Raw genomic sequence first — 23535 nt, 5'->3', positions numbered from 1 at the left:
GTAGTAAGGTAAATATGTTATGGTTAAAGTTTGACATCATAGTTTCACATCAATTGACATCAGATTCCCTCATTTGTAGCAGCTACAACCGAGCAGAAAATTCCACCTTACCACAGTTGCTTTCTAGAAAGTTTACCAAAAGAAGCGTACCAAGAATGATCATGATGATAAGTTTTCCCCATCCCGCCCGGTCGCCGTTGGAATGAGTGCATCTTTCTTGGGGAAGGTCCCCCATTTTTTTATCACTCCAAGTATAAGCTGAAAGAATTTTTGAATAAGCTGCATAAACAATATAAGAATATGAATATTAAAATGAAATGTATGCCTCTAAAATTGTGTCTCCGGAAGCTCCTACGACTAAAAATATAAACGACGCTGAATCAAAGCAATCGACAGATTTTTTTAATTCAACAACGTTATAAGCTAAGTTCAGATACCGGTATTTCGATAGGAACTTGTGGCAACTTACTATTTTTATCAGTGAGCGTTTTCAATCGAAAACGCTCACTGAAGAAGATAGTAAGTTACTATCGAAATGCCGATATCTGAACTTTTCTTAAACTGTGATTAAATTAAAAGAAATTTTTCGATTGCTTTGATTCAGTAGAATTACTCACATATTAGGATGTACGAAGCTATATTATATCATCAATGATCTAAATTTATGTCAAAAACGATGCTACGCTTTTGTGCGTTCTATTTGACGTAAATTTACATCATTGATGATGTAATATTATGTCGAATGTGCTTTTCAATTATAGCCAGAAATTTTATGTCTTCAAGCGTTTCTGTATTTTCCAATGTAATTTTATGTCAAAAGTGATGCTTCTTTTTTGTGCATCCTTTTTGACATAAATTTACACCAAAAAATTAATAGTGTGTAGTTACTGAGCGACTTTTTCAAGTACCGATCACGTTTTCTTAAAAAAAAAACTATCTCATAAGACGGATTCGGATCTTTTTAGTATTTTCTTTGTAAGCAGCAGTGGTGTGTAGACTCGCTTCGGAAAGAATCATTCGGCTGATTTTTTCCGAGTTTAACTTGTTATGTGCAGATTGATTTTATCTTCGTTCCAATCATGACGCGATTGCACACAAAACGAAGAAAACAGTTCCGAATTGATGTTTTCCATATTTCCATGCCTCGCAGGAATAAAATCCCACCAACGAAACAACAGAACGATGCTTACCGTACACGAATGCTCACGAGCGATCGTTGCCCGACGGGCCGAGTTAACATTCCTCGCACCCTTCTCTCGCTCGTTTCTCGTTCCCTTGTATCTATCAATTTTAGCCACGCCCCCATGCGTTGTCCGATTGATGTGTTCGGCTGCCGAACGAAAACGATTTGTTTTTTAATTCGCAGAACTGTTCGTTTGCTTCGCTGATGTTTCCCCCGATTGCTGTTTACTCCTGCCGAGTTTACCCGAAGCTTACTTCCTGATGCTTTCCGAGTTGAACTTTAGATAGCATCATTGCAGATTGAGTTTAACGAAATAAAATCGTTCTGCAAAGAAGGGCAAAGTGCGAGTATGTAGACTCGCGATTTTAACATCTCTGGTAAGCAGCAGTCAAAACTATATTTTAGATCTTGGGAGGATTCATTATGTGAAATTTTCCCTGCAAATTTGTTTCAAGTGCTTTTACTGACAAAATGATGATTCCTGGCAAACAGCCTCAAGTAACCGGTTATTATTAGCGATAAAACATCTTTTTTTTTAATACAATCGAACTAACTACTACTTACCTATAAGTCACACACGTGAAGCATAATATGCGACAAATACAAAGAAATTGTGCGTGACCGGCCATTAGGAACCATTACTTTTGTTTACATGCCAATTACCGCCCATCACTAAACACTTCATAAACAACAACTCTTCAAAAAATTAAAAATTGTCCAATCCAAATCTATTTTACGAGTATAAAACTATCGTTTCAAGTCGCAGAGCACAGGATGCTTACTTTGCTAACAGGCGTCGAATTTGATCATTTTCCCGGAAACGAAATGTTTCATTTCTGGCTATCGTTTGCATAATTAGGACCGTATTTGTTTTCTCCCCTCGTTCAGTGTTGCACTAACCCGATAAAAACAAACACAAATCGTCGCCAGTGTATTGCTACCTCACTCACCCACACGCTCTCTCGCAACACTGACAAAATTTTCGGGGCACTACCGCCCGATGGCAGTACTGTCCGAATAAACAAACAAGATGATAGCATTTAGTGCTGCACCAGTGCAAACCTAGGGCAACACTCGGAATAAACGAATACAGTATTCATAAGTGATGTTTTTTCAGTGATCAACACAGGATAGACCAAGGGGGTAAATAGAAGGTGATTCGATCCGTCAAATTTTACAATCAGCCATTTTGATTGCTTCGTTGCGTTTGTTTACGTTTAATCCATAGAACAGCTGAGACCTAAGCTTGCCTTTTCATTTTAGCACACTGCTAGTTTGTAGACAAAGGAAACGATCATCACACCATTTCACCGCGCTCTGCTCGCCTACTTACTGTAAAAAGTCAGATAACCTAGTATTTTAAAGACCTTGGGATAGACGTCAGAGTTTTGGGGAAAAACAACAACAAAATTAACAGAAAATATGGCCCAATTCATACCAATTTTATGGCATAAAGGTGCCTTTACAGTTCTTTCGAACGTGAAAATGAAAATACTTATATTCTTCAAAAACTCAACTATGCTGCATTTCATGGCTGCGAAACTAGGTGGAATAGATGTGGAATGGTTGAATGATTATTTTTGAACTGATTTCCTTGTTCAAAACCCTTTAACATTGGTTTTATTTCAATTCCCTCGATTTTCACTGCGGAATATTTTTTCCGCGTTCACTGACATTCCGCTCGAAGTGTAAACGCACTGAGCGAACGTGAAAACGGAAAACGAACAAGAGTGGTGAATATAAATTCCGCGTTCATTTTCACGTCCGAATGGCAATGTGCATTCTGAAAAAAAATTTCACCGATGACGGAAAAATTTTTTGCTCCATAAAAATTAGTTTTTAAATTGCAGGCACATTAGAAGGCGATGTAAGACTTAGAAATACTACGAGTTTGAAATGAGTCGCATTAGATTTTTTTTTCTCATGTTAAAAACTCACTTGGGCACCATTTAATTGTACCTGTTGGGAGTCTCAACGAATAAATGTAAACAAGAACCATGCGAATGGCCTGAGTCCATAAAAAAAAAGTAAAATCAGCTCTGTTGAAATGTGTGCTTCAGAAAAGGTATGGAAATAATTTGAAAACTCTTCAAAATTTTCAAAATTAATGTTTTTTAAAAAGAACTGAAAAGCAGCAAAATCACAAGCAAAAGTAAACTGATGCATTTGAATTTCATTAAAAACTTTTCGATAGTTTCTTTTTATGTAAAAAGTAATTTTGATAACCTTTTTTTTAGCAAATTTTTAATCAAGAACAAAAAGAATAGGCTATTTTGCATAAGTTATTCATCACGTTTTTTCAATAAGTTTTTAAGATATTAAGATAAAGACTTTTGGATTATTTTTTTTATATCAATCGTTTTCAAAGATGAATATGGCTTGAAGAAGAATAGGTTTTATTTTTGGTTCTTTATATATGTCTTAAGAAATTTGAATTTAAATTTGAACACCGGTTCGACTATTATCGATCAAAACATTGGTTGAATGATCTATCATTTACCGATCGAAATAAATTTCGGTCTGTCATTGATCAAACTTGTTGCAAATTTGGGAGATTTGACCGATTTGACATTTCACTGCGGAATATTTTTTCACTGTGGTGAGTTCACGTTCACGTTCGAGTTCGAGTTCACAAGAACTGTAAACCGGGCTTAAGAAACCAAAAACTTTTATTACTTTAAATGAATCTTTAAATCAGCGTCAATTTAACAGACATAAAGAAATTTCATTATTCGAACCGGGATGGTCACGATCTTTGTTAAAACGGCAATTTTTTCGGCTCAATTTTCAGACGCCATAAAAATTATAATTGAAATACATAGTGAACATGTAGAGGATTCCAAAACGGTATAATATATGGAAATCGGTTCTGTAGTTTTGAAGATACAACCATAATAGTAATCCCGGTACATATGACCCTAATCGGCTAACTTTCCTTTTTTTTTAAACGCAGAAGAGGTTTAAATCAACAAGAACATTTGCTATGTATTTTTCATAAAGTTTTGTACCAGGTGTTGAGGATAAAAAAATCAGTTCAATTAGGCAAACTGAAATACCAATGCATACAAACGAGATTTCTAGTATAATCTGGCACTTATGGATCATATCCGATACATGAATATTGATTTAATCAATCAATTTTCAAAGTCTGTAAATTCTGAATACTCTAAGCCATGGTTGACCAAACTATGGCCCGCGACCAACATTTTGTTGCCCGCGAAGCTTTTTTTTGGAAAGCCATGGTCTAAGAATATAACGTTTTTCTTGGTTTGCGTATATTATTTGGACAAATATATCTGAATCTACTAAACTAACTAAATTGAAAACAGAGATCTGAAAATCTTTTTGAAGGTTTATAAGCCAAAGGGGTAAAAGTGTATAAAAACTAAACTTAACATGCTTTTAAATTGTTGTTTTAGCCATTTTCCATACATTTTTCGAATGTTCGTGAATTTCTTTCGTACGTAAATGTATGAGAATATAATTATAAAAAATTAAAAAGTTTACTAAATATAATTTGAATTATAGAGAATCGTTTGGCATTATGAATTTTGCACTTATACCCCTTTGGCTCTGAGGGCCTTATATAATTTTACCAAAAAGTATACCGTCACTGAATAAAAAAAGCAATTAGGGTCCGTCCATAAATGATGTCACGCAAAATTTGGTAAAAATAGACCCCCTATCCCCCCCTTGTCACAACTTCCGCCACCCCCTTTTTGTATTACGTCACGTTTTCATAAACTCCCCCTCACCCCTGGGATAAAATTTTGAACTCTTTAGAAATTCCATCTCATCGAAGCACAGTATGAGGCATTTTCGTGCAAGGTCTTGCACGACGGTGTCTTGTCCGAACCAATCCCGGTAACTGCTGGAGTGAGACAAGGATGTATTCTATCACCGCTACTTTTTCTAATCGTAATGGATGAGATTCTGATTGGATCGATTGACTGTGCACCGAACCGAGGATTGCCGTGGAATCCTTCAACAATGGAGCAACTGAACGACCTTGACCTTGCTGACGATGTTGTTTTGCTCGCCCAAACACAACCAGATATGCAGAGCAAACTCGACGACCTCACCGAAAGTTCCAAGGCAGCAGGTCTCAAAGTCAATGTCGGAAAGACCAAGTCAATGGAGATCAACACAGGAAATCCCTCCAGTTTCATGGTAGCTGGGCAACAGGTTGAGAAAGTGGAGTGCTTCCAGTATCTTGGTAGCCAGATTACGCCTGATGGTGGTACCAGAAAAGACATCGAAACACGGATCAGAAAGGCCCGATTTGCGTTTGCGAGTCTCCGAAACATCTGGCGGTCACGCCAGATCTCTCTACGAACAAAAATCCGAATCTTCAACTCAAACGTCAAATCCGTATTGCTGTACGGGTGCGAAACTTGGTGCACATATGCGGTAACGACGCGAAGACTGCAAGTATTTGTAAACCGCTGCCTGCGGAATATCATCCGCGCTTGGTGGCCTGGCAACTGGATCTCGAATGTGGAACTACATCGCCGGTGTCATCAAAAGGCGCTAGAAATCGAGATTCGGGAACGTAAGTGGAGATGGATTGGGCACACGCTGCGAATAGATGAAAACGAGATTTGCAGAGAGGCGCTAGATTGGAATCCAGAAGGTCATCGAAGAAGAGGCAGACCCAGAAATTCGTGGCGGCGAAGCCTAGCCGCTGAAATCCGAACTGTCGACGAGAATCTTGACTGGGACCAGGTGAAGACGCTGGCTCCGGATCGTCAACAGTGGAGGTCTTTTACCACGGCCCTATGCACCGGAGGATCGGCGCGGGATCATTAAGTAAGTAAGTAAGTTAGAAATTTGATTAAAAATGTATCTTTATTTAATTTCATCAGTTTTTTCAAAGAATTGGAAAAAAGGTTCCAACTTTTAACAAGCCTTTTAGAATAGCCAAGCATTCCTGTTCACGTTTTGCCACAATTTAAGTGAGGCGGACTTTCCTAAGTGTTGCAGTGGAAGTGTTCTTGTGAACTTTCTTATGCTCATAAAGTTTACGTAGTATAATTTTATTGAATTTAGGATAAAATTATTTGTTATTGTTTTGCCTTTTTTTGTAACAATATGTGATGTCACGTTCAAGCTGACCCCCTCTCCCCCCATGTCCCAAATTGTCACAAAAATCAAAACCCCCCATTTATGGACGGCCTCTTTAAATTACAATTTTCTAATTATCAAAATTGCACGGTATTTGACACATCATCTGCGAATTCCATTACACATTTTCTAATGTTTTCCGATTGGCGTTTGTTGACTGCATATCATTGGTATAAAGAGCATTCAAGCAGACTCTAGTTTTTATATTAAGAAGTTCGGATAGCCTCAGAAAGGTAGTAAGATCGTACCAAAATCATTTAAAAATCGTAAAAAAATCACCAAATCATATCATAATTATAACTAAAACAATACTTTTACAACAACTTCTACCATTCGTAACTTGAATTCTATTTTAACAACTTCGTTCATTCATCCAAATTTAGTAACTTTTTCAAAATTGTAAAATATTGAAAGTTTGCTGTGAAAATTTTTCGAATTTGTTATTATTTGCTAAGCTTTATGAAAATTTAACCAACTCTAAATATATTTTAATTGGCATCTTGCTTTGTATTGATGTACAAGTACATCAATAATGAAAAACTAATCAGAATTTACAGTTGGGTAGTAGAATTTCAACTAGATCCGGTTTGGTACTGACAAATCTACCAGAAGAACGATTTTTTTACCAATTTTTTAGCTACAAAATGTTCTATGATTATCAAAGAATCAAATTCGTATCCGTCCTGTTTTAAGAAAGCTTTCCCAATGCACTTGTCAAAGTGAGATACTGGAAAATTTGAAAAGAGTTGGATTGAGTTGAGGTTGAGGTCCGTACTTTGAAAAATCAATATTTTTATGATATAACTAGAGTTCGTTGAAAAAGTATTTTTTTTAATGTCAAAAGCACGGGAACGTTACTTTATTCCAAAAATTCCATTCCGCGGTTTTTAAAATTTGTCTATCAAATTTTTCTGAAGAACTGTGAACTTGAAATTTTTGAAAGAGGGCGGTCATTTTTTAAATATTGGAATACCATAAAATTGACTTAATGTCACGCCATTTGAGATTTTTGGGATGAATAAAACAAAGCTATTTCGATTAGTGACGTAACTCAATGCTACAGGAGCACAATGATCGCTACAATTAAATCTATTGTGTAAGCTCAAACTAAAAGCGTGTGTTGACATTGGTGGGACGCGTTGACGGTTCCATTGATTTGGTTTGCGTGGGAGTAAGGTTTTAACTTGTCCGCATAGTTGTGGACTGTGCATCTCGAACTTTTTCAAAAATGAAGGCCGCAACTAGATTCGTTAATTGGGAAAATTGAGTGGGACTGATTGTTTAGACTGCTGGACCGCCTCAGATCAGAGTCTCTAGCCGGGACACAATTCGCGCACCAACAGCCTTTCGGTTTCCAGGAGTGGCGCTATAAGCTTCTCTACGTTGAAAGACTTTTTTTACAATAAAAAATGGGTGGGAAATGTTTTATTATATTTAATGAGATGTTTTTTTTTAATATTGAAGACCCTTTCTTTTTTGTAAGGGAAACTTCCCACATGAAATGCTCATGAAGTATTGCACCAATTGATTCACTTTCACAGTAATTTTCTTTTAAATTAGGTTTGAAATGAAATATCACATAACAATAGCATTGTTAAGTAGGAACATTACCAGTTTAAGAAAAGGCTTATTTACCAAAATTACACTGCATTTTTTCGAATATTCATTCAAAAAACAATACTGCATTGTATGCTGTCAACATCAAACCTTTTTTTTTTAATTTAAAGTCATATAAAACTTTTGATTTTCTGAAAAAAAAAAGCATAGAAGTTAGGCCTATAGATAAAAGTTTGTATACTGGAAATATCAAAATCGTTTCTATTGTGAAAGTTTATCAAATATCATATATTGGCTTAGAAATGAAAAGCACATAGACAAACTTTTGATTTAAGATATAAAAAAAAAACTAAAACCACTAAAACTATACTTATTGGACTAGAAACTCAATTATTTCAATTGAAGCTACGATTTCATTTTAAAAAGTTTTTCTTTAAATCCTAACAATTTTTACAATTTTGAACATTTCTTGGATGGTGTAGCAAAGCGCACAGGGTCAGCTAGTTTTAAAATTAAGGCTGAAAATACTGTTAATGCTTTGAATTAAAAAAAAAAATACTTTACATCATATTGAATATTCATAATATTTGTATTCCATGATAGTTCAATGGTCTTTTAGGGATTGAAACAATAAAAACAATTATAGCTCTCCGGACAAAGCACTCTTAATCAAAGCTTTTCAACAAAACCACCCAACGGTCAACTTTCATAAGCACCTACCCATTAGTCGCAGCAGCATTGTCGACCTTATAATCACGAGTCAGGATATTTTTAGAGAGCGACAAAGAAATCCCCTGTCTAGCTAGCTTCTCTTGGCGAATCCTCCTGCCTGCGGCTGTTAAGTGCTGTAGCAACATCCAACCAAGTGGAACAGACGTCATCGTCGAGCACCTACACAACGATACTATCGTCATGAATGTCCTCGCGTCATCCCGCCTTCAGAGTGCTCCTCCACGAGTTGGTGATTACGCGGAATAAAGAAAACAAATTTATCCTGCACAAATTTTTCTATCCCAGCGCCCACCATATTATGCGTCTTCCCGGAAACCGAATGGGAGCAGACGGAATAGTATGTACGTACTGGCAAACAGCCACCCACCCACGACGACCGGATGATTGGCTACACAGGACTCAAACAAAGCAGAATTAAACCGTAATCTACAATGTACTGAACTGATGAAATTTTATACTCGAGAAATGAAATTCATATTTAAGAAACTTCCAAAAATCACCACATTCCCAAAAATATGCAATTTCATTCTTGAAACAATCATTTTTAAATAAATCTTCTTCTAATTTTTTTTCATGAATTGGTTAAACAAACAAAAACGGCTGGTAACCAGTTCATGGCAAAGAAAAACACGTTGTCAGTACTATGCCCTGGTTAACTACATATGTCCGTATATAGGCAGCGAATGTAAACAGAACGTTGAAACTTCTAAGCGAATGTGGGTGGGAGAGAAAATCTTTCCCCGAGAGAATATACACTAACGAAAGTCTCACCCTGTAGGTTTACAAATGAAAATAAAAAGTGGCATGCTAGACAGCATGATGGAGGGAAAAATCGCCTTTGTCCTAGAAAAAGAACTGCTTAAAAAGTTATTATAATTTGAAAATGAGTAAAGGAAAAAAAATTAAATAAGGACAAACAGAAATAAAAATTGAATTTCTGATGAAAGAAATGAATTGAATTTCATTTCAAGAGAAGGGCGACAATAGTTGAACTATTCGAATTCATTTTATTTATTTTTTCTTGTAAGCATTGAGTAGCGTATAACTTTCCTTATAATAGCTAAGCTCTCAAGTAATTTTCGATGTTATCTGAAGTTCCTTAAATTAACTATCTGGAACCGTTACCGAGTAAATAATCGGCTGATAACGAGAGCCACTTGTGTGAAAATGAAAATATAGACCCCGTTCGATTTTGGCAACACGCCCGTACATTTTGTGTTGCCAAAATCGAATGTTGCCAAAATCGAACAGTTTTTTTTCTCAACTATTTTTTCAGTTATATTTACAAAATAACTGTTATTATTATCAAACACGTTATTTTTGATCAATTTTCGACCATTTCGACCATATAATGTTTGTTTTCATTTGTCATATTTGCTGTTTTTGTCGTTTTTCATCACTTTTTAGTTATTTTTTTGTCATTTTCAGTCTTTTGCTTGAATTTATTTTTTAACTTTTTGAATTTTTCATCTTTTTGTCATTTTTGAGTGCTTTATAAATTTTTAAATAATGTTTTGTTTTTATTGTTATATTTTTTTATCACCATTTCAGAACATAAAAACGTATTTATGGTGTTTGTCTAAATTAAATTGGTCCTGTTATAACGAATACTAAAAGGTAATGTTGATTCTAAAAACCGTTCGATTTCGGCACATGTGCCAAAATCGGATGTTGCCAAAATCGAATGTTGCCAAAAACGAACGGGGTCTGTATTTTGCATCTACTGCAGTAAGAAGCAGGCCGTTAAATAGCAATGTACTAGGAGACGAAGAGGTTAAACTGGCATTGTAGGAAGATGACATCTTTAGAGTAAAACAGTTACAAGTATATGGAATACGCTAATTCAGGTCCATCGAAAAGCAACCGCGCGTATTTGAAATACTCAGAAAAAATATTGGCCCTGCCCCTAAGTGACTTCCTTGAGGTACTCCGGATGAGATAAGTAATTGATTGGAAAAAAAATATCTGCGAAATCACTCCTGGAAAGACAAACAAATTCCAATACGCCGAGTTAGACGTTAGCTATATCGTGTTTAACTTTAAACTAGCGTAAAGTAGCAATAAAGTCGATATAAATCTTAGTTCTTTTAGAAATGGGACAGTTGCGAATGCGTGTATCTCAATAAGCATTCATTTGATCGAAATACTTTCTATGGAGGAAATGAAGGTAATTTTATTCTCATTGATGAAAAAATTTGAGAAAAAATATTTATAGTTTTCGGAAAGAAAAAATTCTAATTTATTCTTCGTATCCCCCATCAGCCGGCGCACACTTTTTTCAGTAATGATATTGATCAGTTTTTCCAACTTTTACTTTGTCTAATCTGTATTCTAGGTGGCTGCATCCTCCTTCTTCAATTTCTGCTACTTTTCGGTCCAATACTTCTCTTTTAAAAGAAACTGAGGGCAGTTTAGTGGATAAAGCTGTTTCGAAATTAACAAAAAAAGATTATTTTTGAGCCACTTAAAAGCGTTTTTCATGGAATTTCTGATGGTAAGACCAGACAATAACGAAGTAAAACCGTCATGAGATTAGTATTGATTACTTACAAGATTACTCTTTTAAGGCTTTTGAAAACAGCAAAAACCAAAGTTTTCGTATTGAAAATTGTAGTATTTTCCACATGAGCAGAATCTTGGCAAATCTTTATATTTTATACAAAACAACCAGCGAATACATACTTTAATATGCTAGGAACCTTACCACGAACAGCCAGGTTATGGGATTCAAACGCTGGAATTTGTTTGATACAGGGGTTTTCATAAGTTTTGTCGTCCATCAGAAATCATCTGTTTCATAGCCTCGGTACTCGCTACACAGCTTATGATCTCTGGAACTAGCAAAAATCTGTTGTTTGGGGTTAGGCTTGAATGACTCATAACAAGAAAACACTTTCAGCTTATCGGAGAAAAAATTTGCGGAACATTACAGCGATCTACATTTACATTTTTTGCTTATCCAAAATCCAAAATTCTCGTATGAGACTTGGCTTCCCTGATGACCTTTAACCCTAGTTGCCGATCATGTGCTTCATTTCTATTACAACCCGACTAGTAGGCCGTTGTTTCTACCGACTAGCGTGGATCACCATAGTAACGACATAGCGAAAATAATTTGTCAGTCCAGTTTTGCCTTTTGACTAATAAACTAGTACTTTTTGTAAAACAGTCTTTTAAAGTTTTTAATTCGAAAGTACAACATTTTGGCGACGAGATTAAAGTACTCACGTTTGCAATTAACGCGAAATGGCACCACCAACCGAAAGATTGCTCGAGATGATTTTGGAGCAGAACGCCCGTTTGATGGTTATGATGGAGCGGTTCAACAACCAAGCCGCCCCAGCCCGGCAAGCAAGCGGTCCGGAGTTTATCATCGAGTCCCTGGCGTCGAACATAAAGGAGTTCTGTTACGATCCCGACAACGGTTTGGTGTTCGATAGATGGTTCCAGAAATACGAGGATCTGTTCCTGAGAGATGGGGAAAATTTGGACGACGAGGCAAAAGTTCGCTTGCTGCTGAGAAGTTTAAGCATCCACGTGCACGACAAGTACGTAAACTTTATTCTTCCAAACCATCCCCGTGAATTTTCCTTCGCCGACATCGTCGCAAAATTGAAGCAGTTATTCGGCGTGCGGATTTCGCTTTTCAACAAGCGGTATCAATGCTTCCAAGTAACCAAGCAACCGGAAGAGGATTACATAACCTACGCCAGACTCGTGAACAAGCGCTGCGAAGACTTTGAGCTGAATCGAATCACTGCCGATCAGTTCAAATCTTTGATTTTCATCTGCGGTCTACGATCCCCGAAGGAATCCGACATCCGGACCAGGTTGCTGTCGAAATTGGAATCCGAAGACGAAGGGGAATGTAAACTGGAAACGTTAATCACCGAGTGCCAGCGTTTACATAACCTCAAATCTGACACGGCTATGCTGGAACGGAAGCAACCAACGACAGCTTCAATCTGCGCTATCAACAAGAAAAAGCCGTCGTATCAGCCCGCTTCTACATCAAAGGAACCGTCAAGCGTTCCCAGGAGTCCTTGCTGGCAGTGTGGAAGAATGCACTTTGTGCGTGACTGTCAATTTTCCAACCACACCTGCAAAGTCTGTAATAAAACGGGCCACAAGGAAGGCTACTGCAATGCTTTTCGGTGAAGCCATCAGCCGAAAGTAAAAGAAAACCGAAAAGGAAGCAGAAGCCCAATGTCAACGGAATTTTTGCTATCAACCGAGAAAGCAGTTCAGCACCAAGAAAATTCCTGAGTGTCATCATCGACGGAGTGATGTTACGGTTGCAGTTTGACACAGCATCAGACATCACCGTCCTGTCAAAGCGCTCATGGGAGAAACTTGGCTCACCATCGCTGCTTCCATCTGGTACCCAGGCAAAAACCGCTTCTGGAAATTCCCTCAACATCATTGGTCAACTGCAATGTAGCATCACTCTGGGCAATACCACAAAATCTGGATTGTGCTACGTGACGAATTATCAACACCTGAATCTTTTCGGTCTGGACTGGATCGAAATGTTCGAATTGTGGTCACTTCCTCTTTCCACGATTTGCAACCAAGTTCAAACCAACCAAGCTACATCGATCCAGCACTACAAGGCGGCGTTCCCAAATGTTTTCAACAACACACTTGGGCATTGCAAGAAAACAAAAGTGCAACTGTTCCTCAAGCCGGATGCACGACCCGTATTCAAGCCGAAGCGACCAGTGCCATTCACCTCAGTGGCAAAGGTTGACGCCGAAATTGACCGTCTGGAGAAGCTCGGAATTATCACCGCAGTCGATTTTTCTCAATGGGCCGCTCCTATCGTCGTGGTAAGGAAACCAGGGGTGGTATGAAAAAAACCTAGTAATTGCTTTTGCTAAACTGAATCGAGCAGTCGAGCAGTCGCTTAAAGCAATTGCTTCGGTTGTTATGAATAAAGTTTTTTCGACAGCTGTTTTCTCAGTCAGGAGCTTTTACTTTTAGAACAAGCTAGTTTGGTATGAATAAAGCTCAAATCTGAAGCAATTGCTCGACCAATCTCCTAGCAATTGCTTTATTTTCTAAGCATGCTCGGTAGCAGACTTTTCGAAGAAAAAAATCTTTAATAACGTCATGAATTTATCAAATTAGAAATATTTTACTTCAAAACAATTCAAAAAGGCATTTTCAACATGGATAAAGAAAAGTCGGAGTGATAATCCAGCTTTTTTCGTATTCCTGTCGTTGTATGAAATGATTCGTCTAAGATGAAACTAAACAAATCAATCAGTAAATATTCCAAATTAAAAATTCCGGCTATAGTGGTAGAAGTCCCAATCGTCTTGAAGTTTGAAGAAAATCGTAATAATTTAAAACATAATTCAGACTTCCATATTTATATGTTTTTTTTATAATCCTAAGACTTTAAAAAAAATTAAATTAAGATGCGCGCCTATTGCCTATTTTTTATACATCGGATTATCCCGATCCGAATACGTGTGGGAGAGCTATGATAAATGTTAAAGTTAGGCCATTTGTTGTTTGACTATAATCGAATATGTATCAATTTTTCTTTAAACATCAACATACGAGCACGCATTAACCAAAAACTTTCCGGTCGCTCTTACACCCACCATCCGCACCGTCGACTTCATGGCTATTTTACAGGTTACAGGGCCATTTTACACTACAGGTGGCAAGGTTCGTATATGTGCTGATTATTCCACTGGATTGAATGCATCTCTTGAGGCCAACAATTATCCACTTCCGGTTCCGGAAGATTTATTCTCTAAACTCAACGGTTGCAAGTTTTTCAGCATCATCGATCTTTCCGATGCATACCTTCAAGTAGAAGTGGACGACAAAGCCAAGAACATTCTCACAATCAACACCCATCGAGGTCTCTGCCGTTTCAATCGCCTCGCACCGGGAGTCAAGTCAGCACCCGGGGCTTTCCAACAGCTCATAAACGGAATGATTGCGGATCTTGAGGGTGTGGAATCGTTCCTGGACGACATCATCGTCTTCAGCAAAACTTTTGACGATCATCACAAATTCCTCATCGCTCTTTTCAAACGCCTTGAAGAATATGGTTTTCATCTGCGAGAAGAAAACTGCAACATCCTCCAACATCGCATCAAGTATCTTGGACACATTGTTGACGCCGACGGTCTGCATCCTGATCCAGCTAAGGTTGAAGCAATCGCCAAGATGCCACCCCCAAGCGATGTCACTACGTTGCGCTCTTTCCTGGGCGCAGTCAACTACTATGCCAAGTTCGTCAAAGAAATGCATCAACTAAGACGTCCACTCGATGCTCTTCGCAAGAAGGATGTCAAATTCCATTGGTCCCGTGAATGTCAGCAATCTTTCGACAGGTTCAAAGCCATTCTTCAATCCGACCTGTTGCTTACACATTTCGATCCTTCGTTGGAAACTATCGTGGCAGCAGACGCATCAAAATCGGGAATAGGTGCCGTCATCATGCACCGATTTCCTGATGGTTCCCTCAAGGCGATTGCGCATGCAGCCAAGTCCCTGACGCAAGCAGAAGTCGGGTACAGCCAAGTGGAGAAGGAAGGATTAGCTCTGGTGTTTGCGGTAACCAAATTCCACAGAATGTTACTCGGAAGAAAGTTTACGTTGCAAACGGACCATCAGCCGTTATTGCGTATTTTCGGCTCGAAAAAGGGTATTCCGTTGCACACCGCAACCGTCTCCAGCGTTGGGCACTCACGTTGTTGTGCTACGATTTCAACATCGAATATGTATCAACAACTCAATTTGGCTATGCTGATGTGCTCTCTCGTTTAATCAACAACCACACAAAACCAGACGAGGATTTCATCATTGCTGTGGTGCAATTGGAGGAAGACGTTCGTGTTCCACTAGACGAAGCGATAAGTTCCCTACCATTAACTTTTCGTATGGTTCGCGAAGCTACCAGTAGGAATCCTACTCTGCAGAAAGTCATCCAATTCATTCAAGCAGGATGGCCCTCAAGCAACAACATTGAAGATGCTGCTGTTCGTCAATTTTACCCTCATCGTGAATCTCTCTCCATGATTCAAAATTGTCTGATGATGACCGACCGATTAGTAATTCCTGAATGCTTCCGTCAACGCATTCTCAAGCAACTACATCGTGGACATCCTGGGATTGAGCGGATGAAGGCCATTGCCCGAAGTCACGTCTTCTGGCCCAAAATTGATGCAGCCATCGAAACATTCGTCAAGCAATGTGGTAATTGTGCATCACATTCCAAGTCACCACCGAAACTTCCACCGCAGCCGTGGCCGCAAGCGAAGACCCCCTGGGAGCGAATCCATGTTGACTTCGCTGGTCCTTTCTTCGATCAACATTTTCTAGTCGTTGTGGATGCGCATTCCAAATGCCGTGGTCGAATTTCTAGAAGAGCTGTTCGCCCGATTTGGAAATCCATCGACGATTGTTTCGGACAACGGAAGCCAGTTCACATCCGAACAGTTTTCATCGTTCTGCGCTTCAAATGGTATTCAACATCTTCGTTCAGCACCGTATCATCCACAGTCCAACGGCCAGGCAGAGAGGTTTGTGGACACACTCAAGCGGTCGATGTTGAAAATCAACGAGGGAGAAAATATCAACAAAACGCTACAGGTATTTCTCCAAACTTACCGATCCACTCCAAGCCGAATTTTGAACGGTAAATCTCCAGCAGAAATAATGATTGGCCGTGGTATGCGTACATTGTTAAGTTTGCTGCGTCCAATTAAACAATCATTTCCCAAGTCTACAAGTTGTTCCGTTCTCAAGCCCGGTGACAAAGTTTATGCCAAACTTTACAACACGAACAAATGGAAATGGGCATCCGGAGTGATTGTCGAAGCGTTCGGTCAAGTCAACTTTAACATACTCTTGGATGATTGGTAGAAGGAAACTCATCCGCTAACATGCCAACCAAATCAAGCGGCGTGAGAGTGAAACAACAAGTGGTAGCAATTCCCCATTGAACATCCTTGTTGATATGTTTGGATTGCCATCAACAAAACAGCAGGACATCACATCATCACAGCGTTCCGAAGGAGTTTTAGCAACCCAGTACGTCGAACCGATTCAACAACAACCGGGTTCCTCTGCTACTATCAACGATCCTGAAAACCAGCTCGACTCAACTATCGAAGCAGACGATCAAGCTGAATTCCTGGAAGCCGTTGAAGAACAGAGCCCTCAACAATCAACCCAAGAACGTATTCCTCCAGGTTCCAGCCGACCTCAGCGTATGACCAGAATGCCGTCAAGATTTGAGCCGTACCTAGTATTCTGGAAATAAGAAGGGAGGAATATTACAACCCGACTAGTAGGCCGTTGTTTCTACCGACTAGCGTGGATCACCATAGTAACGACATAGCGAAAATAATTTGTCAGTCCAGATTTGCCTTTTGACTAATAAACTAGTACTTTTTGTAAAACAGTCTTTTAAAGTTTTTAATTCGAAAGAACAACAATTTCAAGGCTTGATTTGAATTTTGTGGACATTTTTGACAGTTTTGCATACTTTTCCACCACTCACACACAGTAGTTCTTTGAATAATCAACGGTTTTGTCAGCTATCAATTTGAAAATAATTGTTTTTGTAGGAAACTGTGCAAAATATTTTTTTTCTTTTTCTTTTGCATTGTAAATATCTCAAAAACACGTAAATTGAAAATTTTGAAAAAAAATAGGTCGGTTAGTAATTTTCACAGGCAACAAAATGCTGTCAAAAGTTTGAATATCCGATTACTAGTAAGTGAGCTATCAGCAAAAAAAAGTGTCCCATTTCTAAAAGAAATAAGGGGCATCCATAAATTACGTAACGCTACTAGGGGGGGGGGGGAGGTAGTAAGCTTGAGCGGTGCATTTTTTGCGTTACGTAATTTATGGATGGCGCCTACGCTTTAGGTTCAAAGTAATATGCAGAAATCCACGATGTCTATTTCAAAATAAAGGTTACAAAACGAAAAAATCGAATACACTACAATCAGCTCAAACAGTTTGGCATCCTGAGCCGGCCGATGCCCATGACTTCGGAGCCCAAGAGTAAACATCGAACATAGCTGTAGTTCAACTCATTTAACGATGCTTGGAAAATAGTTGAACAGGAGTCAACAAACGTATGTGACGCTTTAAAAAAGTGGCTGGCATGTATTTCAAACCTGTAAGGCTGATGTCAAGCTGAGGCGACGAGCATCGCTTTGCGTTATAAATTCCAATAAGAAAGCAATGCAACGTCTCCTTTCTTTAGGGGCAATTAAAAACTCATCAGATCATGATCCGGATTGCGAAAATGCCGAAATTTCAACCGACAAAATTCTTTGTTTTTTTGCGGGAACTAAGAATTTATGAAAATTTTCTCGTCGATTCAGATATTATTTAGTTTATTATCACAAATTTGGACGGATCTACGAACTATTGTGGTTAAAACCCGAAATCACTGCTTTTAACCAAGAAAAAACAACATTCCCATTGGATTTTCTATTTGTCGCGCTTCATAACACCCTGGCATCAGCTTTGTCGCGCTTTTCAATGCGCTCAGCTTGACAGGTCTGCGCTTTTTCCATGGAGATCAAATGAGAGCAGGTATGTCGTGTGAACGTGTTGCGCTGCTTGTCGCCTCAGCTTGACATCAGCCTAAGAGTCAAAACTGGATAACTTGAATATACCTACTTGTATCTGATGTAAGGAGGATTTGTTCTTTAGGATTTTCAATATCCCGGATAAAATTATAAAAAAATGAAATAAAATTAAGATCATTAATTTGCCTATAACAAAAAAATCAAGAGGCTGTGAACAAGAAACAAACACAAGTTTAATGTAGAATTATGAAAATCTGTCTTTTGTTCCATGTTCATTTCTTCTATTAATGTTCGTATTTTTATGACCACGTTTTAATTAACATTAATTAGTATGATGCAAAATGACGAAACATAGATTTGAGGCTGTATTTGAATCATGAAAACAGGCTTCAAATTCAAAAATACTAATGTTTTTAAATAGTCAAACACTATTTCTCTAGTTTTAAGTCATAGATAGCAGCACTATCTTGCAATCAAACGGAATTGATACCCATTTTCGAATATTTGGGATTAATTCAGGTGTGTTGGATGATTTTGGTCAAGAAATATGTACTTGGAACCGTGTGACCGCCTTGGAAATTCTAAGTTCACAAAATCAAAAAAATTAGAATTTCATCAAGGTCACTAAAAGTTAAATTCTTGGACCGATAATCATGATAATTCTGTACTTTCCGATGGAGCTTGATGGACCAGACGACAAGCAGTATTATTGGTATGATTTGAAATTGAATCGGAAGTTGAGATGAGCAGGAATTTCGGCGGTGGTATATTCTTGTGCTAGTGATTTTTTTTTTGCAAATCCGGAAAAGCTTTCTGTAGCGTGAACTTCAACGAATCTGGGTTGGAAAACTAACTCGGAATGATGAATTTGGGCCTAAATAAACCTGAAAAATGAATCTTGAGACTTAATTTGGTTTTAACTGCAAGATAGTGCTGCCATCTATGACTTGAAACTGGTAAAAGCGAGGTTACTGAAAAAATCTAAGTTTTTGAATAACAAACTGTTTTTTTTTCTGATTCAAAATAATATCATTTCACGTCATTTTAATGAAGAAAGTAAGAAGTTTAATAAAGAATTACAGCACAAATATCAAATTCCTAAGTTCTAGAAGAGCAACGCTTAAAACCCCCTTTTAAAACCTTTGGAATTCTAGAAAACTCCTCAAAATGCAGTTATCTATTCAAATAATTCTAAGGGACATTATTATTCACTTTCACACAGTAAATTTTTATAAATAATCTTGTTTTTGTTGTAAAACACAAGAGGTGCTATTCTTATTTCGCACCCCTTTTTTCATATTTTTGGTCCTCAACGCCAATTGCAACGTCCAAAAAAATAAACTTATGCTTGATTTATCTGTTGAACAATTCAAAACAAAAGAAAATTCTGGTGATTTTTAATCATTCATATTTTACAAGCAACAGGGTTGCTAGCGATTTTTCGTTTTGAAATTCCAAAGTTTTTCCCGGTTTTTCCCAGGTTTTTTCCCGGTTATAACTGATAATTTTTCCGATATTTTTTATACTCGTTTTTTTGTAATTAAAAATCATGGCGAAAAAAAAAATCAATATAAAAGGCTTCAAATTTCTAATAATTGTATCCCAAAACTTGTTACCTAACCGATTAGAAATCATGGCAAACACTTCGGCGTCTTGTAACACGTAGTCTTTTCGTTTCAAATTTACAGGCTTTCATGATTTTTTTAAAACAAATCTAACGAACCGTTCATCTATTCGTTGTTTTGCTCCACAACTTCAACAATTTTGCAAAAAAAAAGCCCGGTTAAATTGATCTTGAAACTATAATGTAAGTACTTTTCAGCCAATATAAATTTTCTAGAATTTCTATAGAGTTCTAGAAAAAAAAGTATAATTTTTATAGAAATATGTTAACAATACATCGAAACATACTATAAAATCAACTTGAATGGGGATTTGTCTTACAAAACTTGAAATCATCAGATTGCCGGAAAATATTTAGTTATTTTCTAAATCCAGTTAAATTATTTTGTACAAATCCAAAGACATGTTTTTCAAAATATTTTTTTTTTAACAAAACAATGAATAACTGTAGGAATAGTCATTTGAACTAAAGATTCGTGAAAATATAGAAACCATGTATAAAACAGGGCTGAGGTTTAATTGTTTGAGTGTAAGATATTAATTTTTACCACGGTTAAGACCTTAGATTTCGGAACTATAAACAACAGCTTAACTTAGAATGAATTAAAAACTTAACACTTGCGATGTAATGCTTCCTTCCTCAGCAGACCATTTAAAACGAAATACACAACAAAAACAACATTGAAAAACCAATATTTTTTTCTGATGAAAAAGAGGTGTAACTCTGCTTAAAAACGTCTCACGCTGCCAAATTATTTGCTTTTTGCATAAAATTATTTTATTAAACCTCTTCAAATGAGAGTGTAATACCTCCATAAGCTAGAGTCGTTTTCCTGACTAGACCAAGGAAGTTAGAGAAAATAACACTTTTGTACCAGATTGAAACTTACTCAGAAAACTTCGAATTGATGCATCAACTGGAGTCAGGTGGATTTTTATCAAATACATATTGAATAGTTGAATTCCTAGATCACTTTAATTCATTTGTGTGTTGCTGACCCTCTATAAAAGAGAACCTGGTTAAGTTAGAAACCACTTTAAGAGAGGGAAAAAGTACAGTTTTGTGTTTAGTTTTGTCGATAATAGTCTCGTTATTAAATTAATATTATTTGAGTTATGCTTGTAAGTGTAGCACACTTGCGGAGAGCGAAAAAACGAAATAACTCATATTTCTCCGCAATTAGTGATAACATAAATGCTTATTTTACTAATGAACGAAAATAAGCGATTATGAGATAAATCTATATCGAGACTCTCAAAAATACTTTTAAATTTTGAAATAATTCTAAAAATATATTTGAAACTTCGTGAAAAAATTTCTAAAATGTCAATTTTCCCGGTGAGGAGCCGAAATTCCCGGTTTTTTCCCGGTTTCTCGGTGACGTGATGAAATTCCAAAGTTTTTTCCGGTTTTCCCGGTTCGCTAGCAACCCTGGGCTTGGGTTTTTTTTTTAGTTCTCGACGATCCAATCAATGATCATTAATCCTAATCCGTCCCAGGTTTTTTATCCGTTAATGTTTTTGGAGTATCAAGTTGACACTTCTAGCCAGAGATGCCAATGTGCCTGATTTTTCAGGCATCGCTTGATTTTTCGAGACTCTGCCTGACAACCTGATTAGCCATTGAATTTCCCTGATTTTTGAAAATATGCCTGATTTTGCCTGATTTTTGTGAATGTCACCAGGTAGATACCATAGCTGAATTAGCTTATTAAAAAAGGGAATAAAATGGAATATTTCGATTGCTTTGATGCAGTAGAATAATTCAACCAAGTAGGCTCACAACACATATTAGAGTAAAAATGTGGAGCGATGACCGAAGAAAAAGGTCATCACTTTGAGCGAAATTTCCGTTACTCTCATTTTTTTTCATCCGATTTGTATAAAATTTTTATAAAAGGTCTAAGAAAAGAATCGAAAAAATGCTTTTTATAATAAAATATAAAGTGAATAGTGTGAGGCACCACCGTCATAGCTTTGCTCATAACTGGCACGAGGATTGCGGACGTTTGTTGTACCTTCGGTATTTGGGAAGGAACGGGAAATAACAATCTCCTTGTTGGTGGGTGGGTGGATGGGTGGTCGATGACTAGAAATGCTCCCGCTCACAAGGATCAGCTCTCTTTCTCTCTCTCCACCGCCTTTGGAGCTGCAGAGAATGCCTCAATGTTTGAGAATGTACAAGTACAAGTTCAAAGAGAGGGAGAGAGATTTTTACGCTAGGTTATTTGGAAGGGTGAACGTGACAAATAGATTTTATTCATAGACTAATGAAAACAAAAGTAGACTTCGTTAATGATTATAGTCAATGGTAGACAGACGATAGGTCTCTTAAGAGCAAGTTCACTGGTGTTGGGAAAAAGTGATAGAAATTTTGACATTTTGAAAATTTTACCATGCAAAAATGTGTTCAAGATCTTGGGGCGTTATATTTTTTTACAACACTGTTTCTATTTCAGCCGTATGTGATAGAAATATTGCTATTTTTGCATCACAGCATGCGAAAATACAACACGTGTTGTAAAAAAACTAGAAGGCCACAGTTCTTGAAAATGTTTTCACATGGCAAAATTTTCAAAATGTGCCGTAAGTGTCAAAATTTCTACCACTTTTTCCCAACTCCAGTGAACTTGCTCTAAAGGTGGAAAATTTCAATGCAACATCGCTATTCGGAGCATACAATAAAAAAGAAAAACACCATGTTCAGTAATAGCATATCAAGCTCTTTCAATAAGATGTTCCATTCACGAACCACCACAGCACCAATAGGAACTTGCATAAGTCCTGAAATGTTCTCTCTCTCTTTCTTGAAAAATTACCACTCGAACAATGTGAGAAGGAATCCAAAAGCTACAATTTTCATTCACAAAACAGTATAGTGGATCAAAAGATTTAAACATGATTAATCGATTGGGAAATCCAGTTTCTCAAGTTACACAAAATGGTACAATCGTTTAGCTGATTCATAGCTTTTTTTAAGAGTAATTGATAGATAAAAACAAACTTACCCTCGAGCCATCTCCAAGCTCTTGATAAGCTTTTTGATTTTCCAAATCTCCACATTACGGTCTGCGGAAGTTTCCTCGAACGACATCTTGCTGCTGCTTCTGCTGGTTGCTTCTGATCGTGATCTCTGTAGCTGCTGTTACACCTATTACACTGCGCGATGTTTCCTGTGATATGGATTTTTTTCCTTGCAAATCCCCTTGTTCACTGCACCTTAAAACGCTGTCAAAACTGACCTCTTTCAGTTCTCTGAGGAGGGGCTCCTTTCTGCTGAAGTGCGTCCCGGATGCACCAGAGCACGGTCGGGTCAGGACGACAAGAACCACGTCCCCCCCACACACAGACAGCGACGGAGAATATGGTAACAAAGAAACGGAAATTGACACAATAAAACAGATTACATTTAAACTGCTTCAAACTGGCCGCCCGACATGAATCGAACCAGTTTCACTGATGAAATGCAAACTTTTCTGGTGCTAATTGATCGGGAAATCGAAAAATCCGTGCAATTCGTGGCAAAAATGGCGTTCGGACTCAGCAGCAGCAGCAGTATAGCAGCTCCGCGCACCCCAGCAGCAGATTATTGAGAGTCTGCGTTTGTTCCCTCGCACACAGAAAATATTGTGCCAACTGTGGACGGATGTTGCCAACACTGACACAAATTAAATTCGCCTTTCGTCCGACAAAACTCTCTTTCTCGGAAGTGTAAACCCCCAATAAGCAACACAACACAAC

The 23535-nt window shown here is 37.6% G+C and overlaps 1 protein-coding gene across 3 annotated transcripts in view; it reads right to left on the bottom strand.

The window, feature by feature from the left end:
• LOC129743654 (eukaryotic peptide chain release factor subunit 1) overlaps window positions 1-23535 on the bottom strand; it is a 45456-nt gene that overhangs the window by 12060 nt on the left and 9861 nt on the right. For 2 of the 3 annotated variants that reach the window (XR_008736643.1, XM_055735739.1), the window contains exon 2: window positions 22803-23070. Coding sequence is in view for 2 of the 3 variants with exons in the window: in XM_055735739.1 (XP_055591714.1) it covers window positions 22803-22888 (86 nt within the window). In the remaining variant the exon portion in view is untranslated. The remainder of the gene's footprint in view (window positions 1-22802; window positions 23071-23535) is intronic. The other variant, XM_055735740.1, reaches the window with a different exon arrangement.

The sequence above is a fragment of the Uranotaenia lowii genome, chromosome 2 (genome assembly GCF_029784155.1).
Source record: "Uranotaenia lowii strain MFRU-FL chromosome 2, ASM2978415v1, whole genome shotgun sequence".
In the NCBI taxonomy this organism is placed as follows: domain Eukaryota; kingdom Metazoa; phylum Arthropoda; class Insecta; order Diptera; family Culicidae; genus Uranotaenia; species Uranotaenia lowii.
Note: the sequence above shows the minus strand (reverse complement) of the source record. Positions and strands in the feature narration are given on the sequence as shown.